At 24.0% G+C, this 17,909-nt stretch overlaps 4 protein-coding genes across 5 annotated transcripts in view; 1 reads left to right on the top strand and 3 right to left on the bottom strand.

The window, feature by feature from the left end:
- Window positions 1-862, bottom strand: part of LOC126902601 (solute carrier family 2, facilitated glucose transporter member 1-like) — a 32,770-nt gene extending 31,908 nt beyond the window's left edge. Inside the window, exon 1 of the mRNA XM_050680043.1 lies at window positions 622-862. The gene's annotated coding sequence lies outside the window, so the exon portion shown is untranslated. The remainder of the gene's footprint in view (window positions 1-621) is intronic.
- Window positions 863-4,075: 3,213 nt separating this feature from the next.
- LOC126901369 (GTP-binding protein 10 homolog) lies at window positions 4,076-6,434 on the bottom strand. Its single transcript, XM_050677779.1, has 7 exons — window positions 6,186-6,434; window positions 5,976-6,120; window positions 5,675-5,839; window positions 4,941-5,159; window positions 4,635-4,873; window positions 4,445-4,568; window positions 4,076-4,381 (listed from the first exon to the last, which is right to left on the bottom strand). The coding sequence occupies exons 1-7, from the start codon at window positions 6,264-6,266 to the stop codon at window positions 4,158-4,160; spliced, it is 1,197 nt and encodes a 398-aa protein (XP_050533736.1). The 5' UTR covers window positions 6,267-6,434; the 3' UTR covers window positions 4,076-4,157.
- Window positions 6,435-6,529: 95 nt separating this feature from the next.
- Window positions 6,530-8,496, top strand: LOC126901368 (tRNA N6-adenosine threonylcarbamoyltransferase, mitochondrial). The gene is made up of 7 exons (XM_050677778.1): window positions 6,530-6,823; window positions 6,885-7,143; window positions 7,213-7,344; window positions 7,412-7,616; window positions 7,697-7,845; window positions 7,914-8,122; window positions 8,264-8,496. The coding sequence occupies exons 1-7, from the start codon at window positions 6,651-6,653 to the stop codon at window positions 8,358-8,360; spliced, it is 1,224 nt and encodes a 407-aa protein (XP_050533735.1). The 5' UTR covers window positions 6,530-6,650; the 3' UTR covers window positions 8,361-8,496.
- The window catches only part of LOC126901364 (huntingtin), a 30,205-nt gene continuing 20,696 nt past the window's right edge, over window positions 8,401-17,909 (bottom strand). For both annotated transcript variants that reach the window (XM_050677772.1, XM_050677771.1), the window contains exons 30-52: window positions 16,898-17,077; window positions 16,697-16,839; window positions 16,469-16,582; window positions 16,253-16,408; window positions 16,038-16,188; window positions 15,765-15,887; window positions 15,477-15,707; window positions 14,648-14,846; window positions 14,474-14,588; window positions 14,117-14,411; window positions 13,920-14,053; window positions 13,714-13,851; window positions 13,553-13,647; window positions 13,349-13,461; window positions 12,708-12,908; window positions 12,261-12,466; window positions 11,950-12,109; window positions 10,541-10,685; window positions 9,897-9,981; window positions 9,658-9,820; window positions 9,435-9,595; window positions 9,291-9,378; window positions 8,401-8,625 (exon numbers count right to left, since the gene is read on the bottom strand). In XM_050677772.1, the coding sequence (XP_050533729.1) occupies window positions 8,527-8,625; window positions 9,291-9,378; window positions 9,435-9,595; window positions 9,658-9,820; window positions 9,897-9,981; window positions 10,541-10,685; window positions 11,950-12,109; window positions 12,261-12,466; window positions 12,708-12,908; window positions 13,349-13,461; window positions 13,553-13,647; window positions 13,714-13,851; window positions 13,920-14,053; window positions 14,117-14,411; window positions 14,474-14,588; window positions 14,648-14,846; window positions 15,477-15,707; window positions 15,765-15,887; window positions 16,038-16,188; window positions 16,253-16,408; window positions 16,469-16,582; window positions 16,697-16,839; window positions 16,898-17,077 (3,495 nt within the window). In that variant the 3' untranslated portion in view covers window positions 8,401-8,526. The remainder of the gene's footprint in view (window positions 8,626-9,290; window positions 9,379-9,434; window positions 9,596-9,657; window positions 9,821-9,896; window positions 9,982-10,540; window positions 10,686-11,949; window positions 12,110-12,260; window positions 12,467-12,707; window positions 12,909-13,348; window positions 13,462-13,552; window positions 13,648-13,713; window positions 13,852-13,919; window positions 14,054-14,116; window positions 14,412-14,473; window positions 14,589-14,647; window positions 14,847-15,476; window positions 15,708-15,764; window positions 15,888-16,037; window positions 16,189-16,252; window positions 16,409-16,468; window positions 16,583-16,696; window positions 16,840-16,897; window positions 17,078-17,909) is intronic.

Here is a 17,909-nt window from a genome sequence, read left to right on the forward strand (position 1 = left end):
TTATTACAACTTTTGTATTTTTTACCAAAACTTTTACTTAATTTTGAACTAAATCGCGTAAATCAAATACCATAACTAACCATTATAATCAAAAAATACAGTTGTTTTTTTTTAACCAAAAAATCCAAACACTGATAAACTTGCGATTCTGTAAACCAAAGAGATCATTTAAACTTTTTTTTTGTGCAAATTAAAATTATAAAATCAAAAAATTAACATTTAAATTGTTCTACTAGCAGGACTAGATAAAATGAGAGATCTATATGGCGAGTATCGAAATCCATTGACTTAAATGAATTTTTTGTTTTTCTTATCACTTTTTTATGGAAGCGGATTTCTTAAGATGGGAACCCATTTCAAGGTACCCAGTCAGGTGCATTGAAAATTTCAATTTTATCACAAGTTTAAGAGCTGCTTTTTAATGTCTTCATCAAATAAAAAAAAGTTTTTCTTCTCTTAATGTTTGAAAAAATAAGGAAATAAGATGTTGTGCTTTAAATAACAGATGGTCTTAATGTATTAAAATAGATGAGTCAAATCAAAAGAAATAAGAATATTGTATCAATCTGCATGACCAGACTTAATTTCATAATTTTATTTTTTTAATAATGTCCTACTTACGAATAAGTTGTCTCACGATTGCTTCTAGTTTTATAGGTACGATTATTATCACTACTAAATATCCTTTGAAAAACGCCACATATTATATTTTTAACAGCTGCGAATTACACAATGAAATAAATTAAAAAGTTTCGATACCAAAATTTAATTTCACATATGAAAATATCTCTATTGTAAATTGATAAAAAGTTCTTTCGGAATATACAAATCAAACAATGTTAAAAAGAGAATTAAATATAAGGAAACTGCGGCATCTCGAATACGACTGCCAGCAACTGAAGATCGTAAAAAACCATCATATGGCAGTAGCCAAGGGACAAAATTAGAGTGGAAAATATACGTTTAAACGCATCCTCTCGAAGCCATACGATTAAAAACATCAAAATAAAACAGCAAATGAAAATACCGTAAAAACGCATTTACAGACTCAATTAACTACTCATAGCAACAGGAATTATTTGTTAATATTTATTATGCTTGATAAACATTTGAATATTTGAAGATTTTATTAATACTCAATAATAATTACCGATTATTTTATTTCCATTCAAATTAATTATTCTCTACTCAGTTTATAAATCAAATCATCAATGAAGAGTATTTGTAAAAGGAGGTTTTTAAACTCATGGGTTAAACAATTATATTGAAATTTAAATGTTATAGACGTAATACTATGTCAATGGCGATACACAATTGAGTTAAAAATAACATTGGTCTGTCTCTTTCTTTTGCCAAAATGTTTTTTATAATTTCTGTACTAAAGTACATTAGCTAATATTATAACATAGGTATAATATAAATTGAGACCAAATTCAACAACAAAATTTATTAACTAAGCAGTGGCGATTATAAACGACTTTTGACCTACCACCACGCCCCCCACACAACCGCGACTGATTTAACTAAGTTACAAAATAAAAATCAATAATTCATTGAATTTTAATTTTCAATGAGTTAAATAAGATAGTCAGGCATAATAATAATTTTAATCTTAATTTTATATTAGCATTATACAACTCTAATTAAATAAATATACAATAATTTTAGAGTTTAATATAAGAACAGTCATATAAATTAGTTTATTTCAAACATTTTTTACATTGAATCGAATTAGCAATTCTACTTTGAAAAAAATGTCACCAATAAACTAATAAATGTTCTGAGTAGTAAGGTAAAGAAAATACTCGCATATTATGTCACCATGTTCTTTAAATGGTTAGAGTAGAATTTTTTTGGCTGTTACCGACTAATAAGTCTATTTTTAAAATTCAAGACGAAATATGCAAAAGTATAGTTAAAACGCTTTGTTTTCTATACTTTTCTTTTTTGCCATAAATGATATTTTTATGATGGTAAAAATTAAAAATTGCAGTATATTAATTATTTTGTGGGCGACCCCAAGTAGTTGGAATAAAGGCGATAAAAAAGAATGTAATGATTATTTTAAAATGGTAAAAGATGTTACGAAAATTTATACATTTTCTTGAGGATTCTTATCTATTATACATAAAATTAATCAAGGCGATATTGAGAGGATGTTTCAAAAAAGCAAAAGCTTTCTTTAACATCTTAAAGACAATTTAAATCGAAATCAACAAACATTTAATTCAAAACACGGTCAGTTCGTATTATTTTTTTACATTTTTTAAAATTAGCCTTAAGACTTAATTATAAATAATAAATGTTTACTGTTTCATGTTTTTTATTCTTCTACTTTTGAGACATTAAAATGTTAAACTTAAAGACATCATAAATAAGAAATTACGAGCAAAATAAATTGAAGGGTGGTAAAATGATGTAGTTTTTGGGTGCCAAAATCTAAAATACAGTTCTGGATTCAACGTTCCAATTTTATAATAATCGAAATTCTAGTAAATTTTGAATATTTGTACATTTTTATAACATTTCTTTATATAGATTTAAATTTATTTTTAATTATAATAAAACCATTGTATGAAAATTGTCATAAAAGCTTTAAAAGGTACTCAGATATTTATAATGAAACCTTAACTAAGTACTTCGTTTGTTTACCAATTCGGTTTGCTTAAATTGATGAAATATTTTCTTTTTTATTATTGTTTGGAATCACACTTGCAAGAATTTAGTTTGCTAATTTAATAGCTTGCTGTTTTACCTTAAGGTACTTATGTATAATTTGAGTTAACTATGTTTGTATAATCTTAAGTTACTCAAATTATCAAATAATTAAGGTAATCAACAAGATAATAAGGAAGTTACACTACCTAAAATTATTATTAAATTTTTTATCGGATATCTATAACTATTACATTATTTTTCATACAAATAATTAGAAAAATAATATTGGCTAAATTATTTAAATTAACAAAAGGTATGAAAGGTGAAAAAAATATCAACAGCATTTTAACAATGGATAAAATCATAAACAAGTATAAAGGAAGCTTAGGGGTCAAACTGTAATAAAAGAAATCTCTGATCCCTTAAGTTTTTTTCATACAATTTTTTATTATACTTCTAAATTAAAATAAAAAAACCCAGCACAGGGGGGTCGCGGCACAGTGGTAACGTGGCATAGTTGGATCAAGTATAATGATATCTGACAGTGATTAAAATCACTATAAAAAAAAAAAACGCTTCGATGCAAATCTTTAGATAGTGTTTAATTTAAAAAAATTGGTGTATTATTCCAAAAGCTACATGATCAGCTAGTTCCTTATTAATATCCTGATTAAGATATAGTATGTCAAATAAAAAAGAGATTATTAAAAAATATTATTTCTCATAAAAAATTGTATTGATCCATACATTTTTTAAAAAGTTATAGCACTTTAAAGTAAAAAATGTAAATTATAAAATCGAAAATTTTCACACAAAAATAGCATTTGGTAGCCGTTTTCACCATGAAGACAAGTCCAGAGGTCAAATTTTTTTTTTTCAAATTAAAGTACATTACATTAGCTTTAATTTAAGATATATATATAAAAGTGTCAGACCTTCCGGAACATTTTTAAAAGTTAAGTTGAAAAAGCTAATTTTTTGTGAAAAAGTTGTCATTTTAAATCCCCCCCTGTGGGCAGACAAAAGGTCAAATTTACAAAAAAAATATACCAAACGATAGATAAAGATATCAATCATCTATAAAAAAAAGAATTATATTCAAATGTTCATTTTTGAAAAAGTTACGGCAGTTTTTAGTAAAAATAATTGAAAAAATTTCAAAAATTAGCGATTTTTAAATTTGTAATTTTTTTGGAGGTTTCCCCCATTTACGGGGAACGAGGGAAATTTTTTCAATTTTGAAGGGTAATGTCTTCGACTAGATACGATTTGTGATCTTTTGACGTATCGTTGAAAGAAATCCGTTCGGTGAGAGCTGAGAAAAAGTGGTAACAGACACAAAAAAAAAAAATAAAAAAATCATAGTAAAACCAATACCTTCTCAGCTTTGCATCGAAGCTAAAATAATAACTATTAATACAATATAAACCCATATATTTGATTTACATGAAAATATTTATAACAATAATTAAAACGAAAATAGAATTTAAAAAAGGCATTTACACTAATACAGGCCCTCGTTCTCTTAAACTATCTTTAAGTTTATTCAATGACTTATTATCAGTAACATTATTTATTTCTTCTTTGATATCCAAAATATCGCGAATAATTGTTTTAACATATTCAATATCTCCTGGTTCATTTTTTGCTGAGATTGGTAAAATTTCATCAAACTTTATTGCTTTTTTTGGTCTTACATCTTCAGGATATAAATAAATAGCATCTAAAATTAGTTTAAAAAATTATATTAAAAATTAATTTATATAGAAATAAAAAATTAATTAACCATTTAAATTTTCTATTTTTTCTTGAATTTCTAAATATTTTTCTTTAGCACCTTCAGTGTCCATTTTATTAATAAGTAGCATAGCTGGTTTTTCTAATAAATCTTCTTTATACAATTCAAGTTCCTGAAAATTACAATTAATCATTTTAGACTATGTAATCAATACAAATTAACAAAGATCAAAACAAACTTTGTTGAGTAGTACTATAGTATCCAAACATGACCGAAACTTTTTTAAAGGACTCAACTGAAAACCATTGATATCAACTACTAGAAGTAATAACTTAGTACGTTCTACATGTCTCAGAAATCTGTGACCCATTCCAATGTTACAATGAGCACCTTCTATAAGTCCTGGTAAATCGGCCATGGATATTTGGCGTAGATCTTTATAAGACATAATACCAATATTTGGCCTGAGTGTGGTAACTAAATAATTTATGATAAAATTAATATAAATATAACATTAAAAATTCATGCTTAACAAATTAATTACAAGGATAAGATGCAATTTTTGTTTTAGCATTTGAAATAGATTTAAGTAAAGTGGATTTTCCAGCATTTGGAAAGCCAACTAGACCAACATCAGCAATGAGCTTTAATTCAAGTTTGATAGATCGGCTTTCTCCTTTTTTACCACAGAAGCCATTTACTTTACAACCTCCTTCTCCTCCTTTAGCAACAATTAACTCTGATTTATCTTCATTTAAATCACCTAGTTATTCAACACAATAAATGTAATTAAATGTAAATTATACGTATAAAAAAAAAGGATAAATCATCTTTATTAATTGTATTTTTTACCACGTTAAAAAAAAAAATTATTTATATTAATGGATTAATATAATGACTGAACAAAAAGTGTTTTAAAAGTCTTACATTTATTAAATTATAATTAATATACTGCTATAATACTTAATTGGTTAAGGTAAAATTTGAATTACTTCTATGAAAAGAGAAATTATATCAAATCTATTCTACAAAATTTGTTGAAAAGTGCTTTATTATTAATCAATAAGTCAAGTTAAATTTTCTTAGCAAACCAAATTACAAATCAATTAAAATTAAAAATGCTTATTTCATCATTATTATTTGTTATGATATAATATATCATAACAAATAACATATTATGTTTACTTTAAATCTTTAAATATAATTAAAGAAAAATACAGCCCATATTGAAGATTTTTCCTCAAAATTAGAAATACCAAGAAAAAATTTAATACTGACCAATCAATCTATTATTGTCATCATACACAGAAATACCTATGGGAACATTAACCTTTTTTTCTTGTCCAACTAATCCTAGTATACGTCTGGAATGACTATTGCCACCTGTTTCAGCTTGTAACTTTTTATGAGGATATTTAGTTAAAAATTCTTTAAGTGTCATACCTATAATAATGTGTTAAATTAAAACAAAAAGTAAAATGTTTATTTAATTTTCTAAAAAAATAATATCATTCATAAAAAACAATAATGTAACAACGCATATTTAATAAAAAATAAAACGATTTATATTAATACTAACCTTCAGTAGCTACTAAACAAACATCACCTCCTTTACCCCCAAGGCCACCATATTTGGGGTATCCAAAACCGCCAGTTCCTCCTTTAACATGAATTCGCAATGAATCTAAAAACTTGGAATTATGTTTTAAATGATTGCGCAAAGGCTAAATAAATATAAATAACAAGTTAATAAATTATTACGATTCAATTTACTTCAATTGATACTCACTTTACTGTTAATTTTTAACGAACTACTGTACCGAACATTTATATTAAAACGATACAACACATTTTTAAAAGAATAACTCATTTTATGAAAAAACAAATAGTACACTGATATAAATAAAATTCTGACCAAAACATGAGTTTTTGGTTACAAAATTTTCAGTATTAACACGAATAATATTTTTTAAATTTTCTATAAAACTTTTACTTAAAAAATTGTGGTCATAATTTAATTGATAGATAATTTTCATTATAATAAAATTTTATTATCCCTAAAAAGTCACAGTAATATCACAGAATAGATAAGATATTCAAAATTGATATAAATTCTTACCCACGTGATAAATATTTACAAAATCATTAATCAACTTGATAATACAGATTCAAATTCTAATTTCAGATTAACTGATATTTAGATCGTAGATTTAAATTTTGTTATTTAAACATGATTAAAAACATTTAACAAAAAATGAAGAGATTGAAAATGAATTTTGTTTTTCCTAAAATCAGTCGACATAACCATACAGCTTGTAAAATTTTGGGTATTGAAACTAGTTGTGATGATACAGGATGTGCTGTAGTTGACGGTAATAGAAATATATTAGGTGAATCTCTTTTTTCACAGCAGCAGACTCATCTAAAGTACATTACTAACAAAATCTATTTTAAATTTTGGATTAATTTAATGATAGTGCATTTTTAGTTTTGGAGGTATCATTCCACCTGTAGCAAGAGATTTACACAAAGAACACATAGATCATGTTGTAAATGAAACTTTACAACATGCTAAAATTAACATACAAGATTTAGATGCTGTTGCTGTTACAGTTAAACCAGGTCTTCCTTTATCTCTTTTAGTAGGAATGAATTTTGCAAAAAAAATATGTCAATTATCATTAAAACCCCTCATACCAATACACCATATGGAAGCACACGCTCTTACTGCTAGATTAACAGATAAAGTATTTAGTTGTTTAATTAATACCATATTAATTATATTTTATGAAAAAATAATTACTTATTAATTATAGAACTTACAACTTCCATTTTTAGTATTACTTTTATCTGGTGGTCATTGTTTATTGGCAATTGTTAAAGATATAAATAAATTTTTGTTGCTTGGGCAATCAATTGATGATGCCCCTGGTGAAGCTTTAGATAAAGTAAAAATAAAATAAAAGTTAATAATTTAATACTAAGTTTTTAGTAAGTAAAATAGTATTTCTTTAGGCAGCTAGACGTTTGCAGTTAAGAAATATAAAAGATTATAGACATTGTAGTGGAGGTCAAGCGATTGAAGAAGCCGCTACAAAAGGCGATGCTAAATCTATTGACTTGGGGACCTTCATGACTAATTATAGAGATTGCAATTTCAGTTTTTCTGGTATTAAAAACAGTATAAGAACTCAAATTTTGAAATTTGAAAAACAACATGGTATATAAACTAAATTTTAGTTTTACTTGAGTATTAAGTTAAAATAACAAAATAATAATGATATTTATGTTTTTATTAAGATTTAAAAGGAGATGAAATAATTCCTGAAATCTATGATTTGTGTGCTAGTATCCAATATTCTATTACTAAACATATTTGTACACGAGTACACCGAGCAATGGAATTTGTTGACCGTACAAATTTGTTACCAAAATGCAATCGTACACTGGTATATAAATCAAATAATTAAAATAATACTGAAATTTTTATATAATTTTCTCATTAAATGTTAATAAGGTTTTATCTGGAGGAGTAGCAAGTAATATGTTTTTACGTAAATATCTAAATGCAATGTGTGATGAAATGAATTATAAATTAACCGTTCCACCACCTTCTCTTTGTACTGATAATGGAATAATGATTGCTTGGAATGGAGTAGAAAAATTCAAAAAACAATTAAATATTTACAACCCTAATGATTTCAATAAAATTGATATACAATCTAAGTAAATATTTTTTTATACTATTTTATCTGTCAATAGTTATAATAAACTTTTTTTTTATGAAAAGAACTCATCAATGAAAAGGAAAATAAATTTAAGCCATTGTAAAAGATCTAAAATAATTGAGAATATAATATTTTTCAGAGCACCATTGGGAGAAGATATTTCTCAACAAGTTTCAGATATGAATATTAGATGCCCTTCTGGATTTTTTAATAAATTATATGGACAAAATAAATAGTAAAAATAATATTTAAATGAATAATTTTGTCATAAATATGTATGGAAAAAATATAAAATGTTCATAATAGTAATTCATAAAAACATAATAGTTAATATGAGTATGATGTTAATATAATAATATAACACTTAGAATATCAATTTTTTCTTAATTTAAACTCAAAAAATTACTCCAAACATAAAAGAATATCTGCAAAAGGATTTTTTGACTTGGCTGATGATTGAAAAGATTCTTTGTACAATTTTTTTTGAGTATCATTTGATAACTAGAAAAAATATTAATATTTTTATTATAAATATTATGTTGTGAAAAATAACTTGTGCATACAGAGTGATCAATTAAAAATAAGACCACTCATTCCTCTTGAAAACTATTGCAAATTTTTAATTTTTCTTAAGGTAACAATTGTTTAATTCAAAAAATTCCACAATATTATGTAATTAAATAATTTTTTTCATCTCTTCAGGATAAAAAAAACCTCAACTTTAATTTTCTATAATGTGAATCCCTAATTTTAGTTAAATTATATGATATTGCAATATTATCATTTATAATAAATAAATTATTTATTATAAGATCAAAAAATGTGGATTAAGTATTTATTGGCAATTCTTAAATTAATGTCTCACTTATATTATGTCAATTGTACCACAACAGTATGTTAATTATGACAAAATAAGTTTTTCTGAACATTTTTTTGTGAGTTCTATAGTTAATTATGAAAATAAAATCATTTTTTTTGTTATAATTTGTATATTTTAAATATTTTATCATTCTAAAAATCTAAAAAACCACTGAGATCTATACTGTTGAAATATAAACAATGATTTTTCCTTGCACAAGTTGAAAATATTCAATAATTTTTAAGAAAATTAATGTTTTATCCTTAATTGATCAGCCTGCATATTAAATTTTTAAGTTAAACGTTACATTGTTATAAAAGTTTAAAGCAGCTAAGCATAGAAGTTTTCTATCTTCATACTCATAGCGTCCTAGTCGTAGTCGCACATGAGAAAATCTATAAATATTAAAAATATTTATAAGAGAAATATAAATAACTTAGTACATTATTACATTGCTCTTAGCCATTTGTTAGTAGATGAGCTAATGAAGAAACAAATTAAACAATATATAGCCATAGGAATCTGTAGTCCATGGGTAAAATTACTTAAAGATGTAATAACCCAATCTTGTAGCAAATCCAATTCAGATTCTTCTATTAATCTTTCAAAAATCTATAATTAAAATTATCTTGTCAAAACTTAAGTTTTTTTAAAAACAGTACTAGGTTACATACTTCATTAACAACAGTACACATATGGGTTGGATGAGGTTGACTAGGTGAAAGAAATTCTCCAACTACTCTCATAAGGACATATGATACTGGAAATATATCAGCAAGGACTTTAGACATAATGACTGTAGTAATTTCAACTTCTAATAAACTTCCTTTTTTAATCCTAATTATAAAAAAATTATACAATAGAAATTTAATGTCTTATTACTTATCAAGAAAACTAACCAAATAATGATTACCTTTCAAAAAGCATACTGACTTTTTCCATTTCTGTAACTATTATATCAGGATCAATTTCAGATTGCATCTTGTCTACGTAATGCTCTGCAAATATATTTAATTGATTATATAGGTTGTATAAGTAATTCAAAACAAATCCAGCAAAAATTAGTACTATATGGCAGTCTAGGCTGAATTGAGAGTGGGATCCAGAGTTTTGGGTATCCACATTAAATTGAATATTTTAATTATTAAAAAAGAAATGTTACATGTATCACCCAACATTCATTAAGCAAAAAATATATTTTGAAATTCTTTTTTGATCCAATATAATTTGATATAATTTAATAATAATATATTTTTAATATAAATACAAATATATACATTTTATATAAATAGTTTTTTTAATCATATTCTATTTTTATGAAAAAATAAAAAAAGATATAAATGATCAGATATTAATGTGAATATAGACTGCATTCACATTGATAAAGTTTTTATTTGTAATATTGTATAAAATTAATTTATAAACAATAAAAAAGAAAAGCATTTTGTTCCTAAGCTAAAATAAACAATTACTATGAAATAGTTAACAGGAAACTTTGAATCAACATCTGGACCCATTATATCAAATTATTTGAATAACGATAAAATTAAATTGTACCTGCATAAATACATGACAAAAGGAGTTGTAAGGCTGGTAAAGAAAATCCAGGTGGTGCATTTGAAAGCCTATCTAAAGCAAGTAATGTTATTTGTTCAATAATATTTTGATTTGTATACTTGGTGAACACAATTCTTTGAAAACCCTAGACAAAAATTAATCTGGTAAATAAAAATGTCACAAACCATACAGATTCATCAGAATTTAATGAACTAGCAGATTTTTTAATTAAATAAAAATTATATTAATAATTTTTTTCTTGTTTCTTTAGATACATATTTCAATTTAACAATAATTGATAAATCTTTAAATTTAATCCTACTTATCTTATAACGGTTTTATCTTTATTTTTCAAGAAGCAAAACATTTTATAATATTGTGACTTTTATATGTATATTGGAAAAAATACCCAATAACAATATATTGTTTGAAATAGGGTATAAGGGACAACATAAGACTGTACTAAGTGGAGAATAACAGGGGCCAGTGCTTTAGTGAACCACAAAAAAAAAAATATGAACACATTTTTTTTTGTGTAAGATGTATTTTATTTTAAAATACATATTATATATAGGAGCCAAATGTATGATTACCCTAAAACGCCAATGACAGTTAGTACAACACTAAATAAACACGAAGAATACATTATGATTGATCAATTGAGAAAAACATGTATTTAAGAGAAACCAAAAAAATCATTAATATTATTTTTATTTCATTGAAAAATCTGCTATTCATTAAATTCTGACGACCTTGTATTTATTTTGTGTATTAAATAAAAATGTTATATTTTATAGTTAAATTTAACACACAATTGTTAAATATTAAGAGTATTATTTAAAAAAAGATAGATGTATGATGTTTACAGAGTGATTCTGTTATCACTAATTACTTATTTTTTCTTAAAATGATTTTAAAATTTTTTGTTTTTTTTTTTGGATTTTGTTAGTTGAACGTAGTTCTTGATTTATTTATTATTTTATTTAATACATAATATTATTATTGTTAATTATTACATCCATCTCTTATAACTTATAAGGAATAACTTCATTTTAAAAATATATTAAACTAGCTTTAATATTAAATAATGATCTAATTAAATAACAAAACAATAGAAACTGTTACAATAATTTTTTAGGAGATATTCTTATATATGGCCCCGAGAAAGAGAAGGATAGCTAGGATTTGTGTAGTAATCACACTAACATAATCCACAATTTATTTCCTGTCTATACTTTAAATTGTAGTTAACTTCTAAAATAATATAAAATTTAAAAAAAATTGTCTTATTTATTATAGAACCCCTTTATAATAACAAAATAAATAATATTAAAAGGATTTTTAAATGAAAAATAACAAAAACTAATAATTAAAATAAATAACATTAATGAAATATAAAAATATTATACCTGAATGAGAGCTTGATATATAATAAAATTTCTAGATGATGATACTACTTTAGTCAATCCTTCAAGTGAAATGAGCAAAGAATTATCAATATTATTTGTATTGTGTTCAGCGACATAAAAAGCAATTGATATTACACAAAGCTGCCATTCATATTCATATCTATAATTACATTTAGACATTAATATATACATATACAGAATTTTATTTTACTTAAGGTGTTCAGTAAGTAATGAAACAATTTTCTATTTTTGTCTTTATTTAAAACAACTGATTTCCCTGTATAAAACAATATTAATAATAAAATACACACAGCATAGAATATTCAGTGCACAAATGTTTCTGAACAAAATCCACTGCGATTTGAATTATTTCTAAGTTATTTTGTAAATATGTACTATTATAACATCCTTCCAATAAATATAGAAGTCCATGCAAAGCAGCTAATTGAGTTAATCGACAATTTGACTTTAAACCATTTTCTATTAGTTTTAAAACTTTTTCCCTATTATTCAAATCCTAAAAATTAATTTTTTTTTAATCATATTATTTCTTTGAATAATTTAACTAATTAATGATAGAAAAAAAATATTTTATAACATTACAAAATTATAAAATTTTTACTAAAAAAAATATTTTAAACATAATTTAAATTTAAAGAGTTAATCTTTATTAATCTATATAATCTTATAATCTTTGTTAGAAAAATGATTAAATAATACACAATTATGAAAAGTGAAAATATTCAAAAGAGCATTACCGTTACATTAGAAATAGCCATAGCTTTAGCTGCACCAATAATAACATACTGATGCAAAATTATATCTTCTTGATGGTGTGTTTGAGATAATTCTAAACACACATTCAACATCCAAATATATTGTTCAATTTCAGTAAACAAATCTGATATTACAAGTAAACACTTGATCATTTCACTGATTTGTGACTGAGAACCCCGTGTCTAAATATATTTATTTAATAATAAACTTGAATTAAAAATTGTAAAAAAATTATATACCAATACAAAATTACAACAAAATAATAATTTTTTCAAGAAATTTTTATATTTATTTATTTAACAGCAATAAATTAGCCCATTCAATTTTATTGAAATATTTTTGAAATACAAAATTTATTAATTTCAAAAATGTTTTTGTTATTTATTTTTTCCAATTTTAGTTTAGATAATTTTCTTTTAAATAAAACTAAAAGTTTTATTTTACAAGGAAATTATCATCATAAAGTTTTAAAGTTGATTTTTTTACATAATTTTTAATGTAACAAACTAAGAATTTCTAATCATCTGAAATACACAAGTATAATTTTAATAATACAATTTTTTTTTCAATTGCTAAAGCATCAAAAATGTTTTTGCATAAAATTTGGTGAACAAGTATTTACTTTTGATTCCATCCACTGATTAAAAACTTCTTTTAAAAGTGATATACATGAAGTTAAGTCTAAACTACTGTCCTTTATAATTTTCATTCTTTCATATAATTGCATCTTAAAATCTAAAAATTAAAATAATTAATGGGAATACTGTATATTGTGGTAAATACTACAGTTTTTAGTACTACACTAATAAACAAAAATTCAACATACTCGAGTCTTTAGTATTAGTGGTATTACGAATATTCTTCCCATCATCTGTTATTATAGATTGTAAAAACTTTACAGATAATTGGTGATAACTATATCTAATTCATAAATTAAATAGATAAAATACTCAATAATACAAAATTGTATTTTTCAATCATACAAACCTATGTTGATCATGAATTCTTTCAATATTGGCTCTATTATCTAAACGGTCTAATAAACATTCTTTACTTGCTGTGCGCTTAAACTTACTATAGGTAGCATAAATTAGTTCATTAACTTCTTCTAATTTAATAAACCACCTTTTTTTAATTTAAAATAATTAGAAAAACAATGAATCTTCAAAAACAAAAAAAAGTGATATAAGTACTTATGATGAGATAATTCAAGCGGTGAATCTCTAGAGACATGTAAAAAAGTATCTTTGGTGGTATCTCCAGGATAATTTTCAAATAGTGCTTGACTAAATAACTGTGTAATTCCATTGACAGCAGTACTGCTAGCCTATTTTTTCAATAATATTATAAATAAGTTAAAACAATATTTTTTATATTTTTGATATTTCACCTGAATTTGAGAAATTAATTCTTCTTTAGGTACATTAGCTTCACTTGATGGTACCAATACACTCAATAATATCATCCATGTTTCTTCAAATTGTTGTTTGCTATTCCAACCTACAACACTTAATCTAGATATGAACTGTTTTAATATATCTACATCTTTAAATATGTCCACAGGAATTGTTGGTATAATGAATTTAGGGACTCTAGATTTATTCTGCAGTATTTTCCATGCTTCAGGAGGTACCCTTACATAGCCATTAATTAATGGATGGCGACTTAAAATTTGTATTATAGAACTATGAAAATAAATTAAAGTCAATTTTTGGTATTTTTATGTTTTCCACTAAAATTTAAATACCATGTAATATGATTTAAATAAATAGTTGAAGTTTTAGGGCAAGATTTTTCTACCCAAGAAACCAATGATGATAGCTGTTGACAAATGGAAAATAATTCAGGTTTTTCTTTAAAATCTACAAAAAAATAAGAAAAAGTACATAATCTATTCAATAAACTTATTTATAATATTTACAGTCGTTTGACTCCAATGGAAGTATATCTTCAGTGATAAATTCAACTACTGAAATTAAAGTAGATGCAATTGATCCTAATTCAGTTGAACAAAAATCATTGGCTAACTCACAAACATCAAAAATACAATAAGTGCATTGTAAAAGAAGTTGTATCATACTGGCTGCTGCAGTTTTTGTGTATAATTTCCATTTTAATAACTGCAAAAGTATCAAGTGATGTAAAAAAAGTAGTATTTCATAATTTCTTTTTAGTTCTTTATAATCGTATGAATAACATTAATCATGATAATTTATAACTAGGACTCAGAAGTTAATGACCTTAGAACCATATAAATTACTAATAAAAGTAACAAAAATGACTTAAAGAACAAAAAAAAAAACCCTTAAAAATAATCAATAATTTTAAATGAGATATGACAAAAAATAACTTTGAATAATACAAAAAAATTTTAATTTTTAAGGTTTTTTAATAAAAACATTACATAAATTGTAAAATATCTAATGAAAAATAATAAAATAACAAGAAATAAAAAACTCAAAATAGGAAATAATGACCAAAAATATTGAATAATGTAAAATAATTTAAAAAAATTTCATTTTAATATAAAAAAAATTATAATTAAAATTAACTACTGAAAAATTTAAAAATAACATTACTTGTAAAAAAATTTCCTACGAGAAAAATTTGAATTCTTTTTGTAAACCTCATGAAATGAATTACCGATTTTTCATTCATTAAAGTGTTAAGTGTTAAGTACATAAAGTGTACATAAAATACATAAAGTGTTAAGTTCATTAACTCCGAGTCCTTATATAATATAAACTCACTTCAACAATAAAAACTGTAAACTTTATAAGTGTTTTATTTGAATTCATTAATATGATATGACCTTTAGCTTTATACTTGGATAAATTTTTGACACATTCTAAAAATGTTGTTACCGCTGGTATAATATGTAATATTACTTTTATCATTGATTTATCAGCAAACAATTCATACATTTGAGTTTTATAGGAAACTTGTTTTTCATTTAATTTATCATTTAGAGGCAGAAAAATCTACAAAACAATGTTATAAATTTACTTTAATTTAAATAAATAATTCACTCGATTAACCTGATGGAATTTAGGCAAAGAACTACAAGTTTTTTGGACATGTTCTATGAGTACAAATCTTGCAGCAACAAATAATGGACAAAGTTCTAAATTAGAGGATTCTTCAGATATTTTTTTCCAGTTCTAAAATTTATTTTTAATGAATCATGTAATATACAAGATAATAGAAATAATTAAAAATAAACATAAAGCCAGGATTATTTTCTTGCTGCTTCTCAGGTATAAAAAGAAAATATTCTAAAATAACTGTGTCTTCACTGACTACAAATATACCTCAATTGAAATGAGGGTCGAAATAGTAAAACAATGTTGTAGAATATCATAGTTAAAACCATCAGATCTCATTATGGAAACGGCATCTTGCAGTGGTAGATTTGACAACAATTTAGCAGATTCAAAGCTAGGGCAATCATTACGACAGCATCTAATATTAAGAAAATAAAACATTTTTTTTTTTCAGTAAAACTAAAAAAAAAAATTAAAACTACCTGCTTTTAACTTGTTCAAAAAACCAATTTTTATCAATCTCAACATTTTTTATATCTGATATATTAATTATTTTATTTTGATCAACTTCTATACTTGAAAAATTATAACACTGAGTTCCAAACTTGTTGAATAATGATATCAATATACAATAACGACTAAAAACAAAACAGAAAAATAATCTAATACCGCGAACATTATCTATTGTTTTTGCTTACTTTTTGATAGAAATATTTGACTTATTAAAATAATCCAGAATATTTTTAGTTTCATCACTACTTAACTGATTAGAACTAATACTTATTGGTAATGTTAAGAGGTATTCCATTTTTCTGAAATATATTTCAATAACATTGAATTTTGTTCAATAATTTACTAAATTTGATTTAATGCTATATTTTATAGTAAGAGTCAAATTATTATTGTTAACTACTAATGTAACAAACCTTATAGCAATGGAGCTAGCAAACTGGGATACTGCTAAATGAGGATCTTCTAATAAAGAAGGCAAAATTAATTTGATTACTTCTCCACAATGAGCAGGATGTGCTTCATTCATAATCCTTAGCAGCTCATTTGTTAAATTCATCTAAAATAATAATTTAAAAATAGTTTAAGAAATTTTTTTTATTTGCATTACTACTTACCTTATCACCAACACATTTTTCTTTGATAGCTGTTAAGTGAATAAGACTTAAAGTAGAGTCTTTATTAACACAATTAAGAAGCTCTTGAGCAGATGTCTCATTACCTAGTTGTAGAAGTTGAACGGCACACTCAGATAAAAACCATTTTAACAAATTATTTTCAATACTAACTTTTTTACTCTAGAAGTTTAAAAATTAAATTTTTAATTAAAAAAAAAATGGAATGCTGGTATTTAAATTCTAAAGGGAATTAAAACTAGGTAGAGTAAGTATGTACATTTTTTTTACTTAAATGGTCATAAAATGATTTGTGTAGTATTCTTTTTATTAAATAGTTATATATATATATATATATATATATATACATGGTGATTGATAAACTATGCCTCACGAATTTCCTTCAAAAATATTAGTGTTATATATGTAATTATTTTAATTGTTATAAATCAATTTTAAATGTTAAGCTACTTGACAAGAAAAATAAATATTATATCTTCATCCCTTAACCCATAAATCAATATCAACTTAAGTTTTTTAAATAGCAACCCAGTTTTTTTTTTTATTAATCTTGTTTAGCATAAAAAAAAAATTTAAAAAAAAAATCAATTTTAATAAATTCTAAATATAACAAATAAAACAGTATTCGGGTAAATACAGAAACATTAATATTTAGTGTACCGATAAATATTATCGGTGTATTATATTTTATATAACAGATCACTGTATTATTATAAACCGGTAGCAATTATTAGTTACGATCCGTAAAATTTGCGTGTCTTTTATAAATTAACGTGAGTAATATTCATGTTCTCTAAACTTTAATGAATCATAGCTCGCTAATAATTGAACAAAATAAAATAGGGTTACCATTTGAAAATTGAAAGTTGATACTGATTTAAAGCATAAGGCATGATCATAAAAATGTAATTTTACTCACAGAGCAGCCCAAGACAGAAATATAATATTTCATAAAAACTAAATAAAAAGATAACTCTTTTATTTTCAGAGTTAA

Source organism: Daktulosphaira vitifoliae, unplaced genomic scaffold (assembly GCF_025091365.1).
Source record: "Daktulosphaira vitifoliae isolate Bord-2020 unplaced genomic scaffold, ASM2509136v1 Scaffold_3, whole genome shotgun sequence".
NCBI classification, from domain to species: domain Eukaryota; kingdom Metazoa; phylum Arthropoda; class Insecta; order Hemiptera; family Phylloxeridae; genus Daktulosphaira; species Daktulosphaira vitifoliae.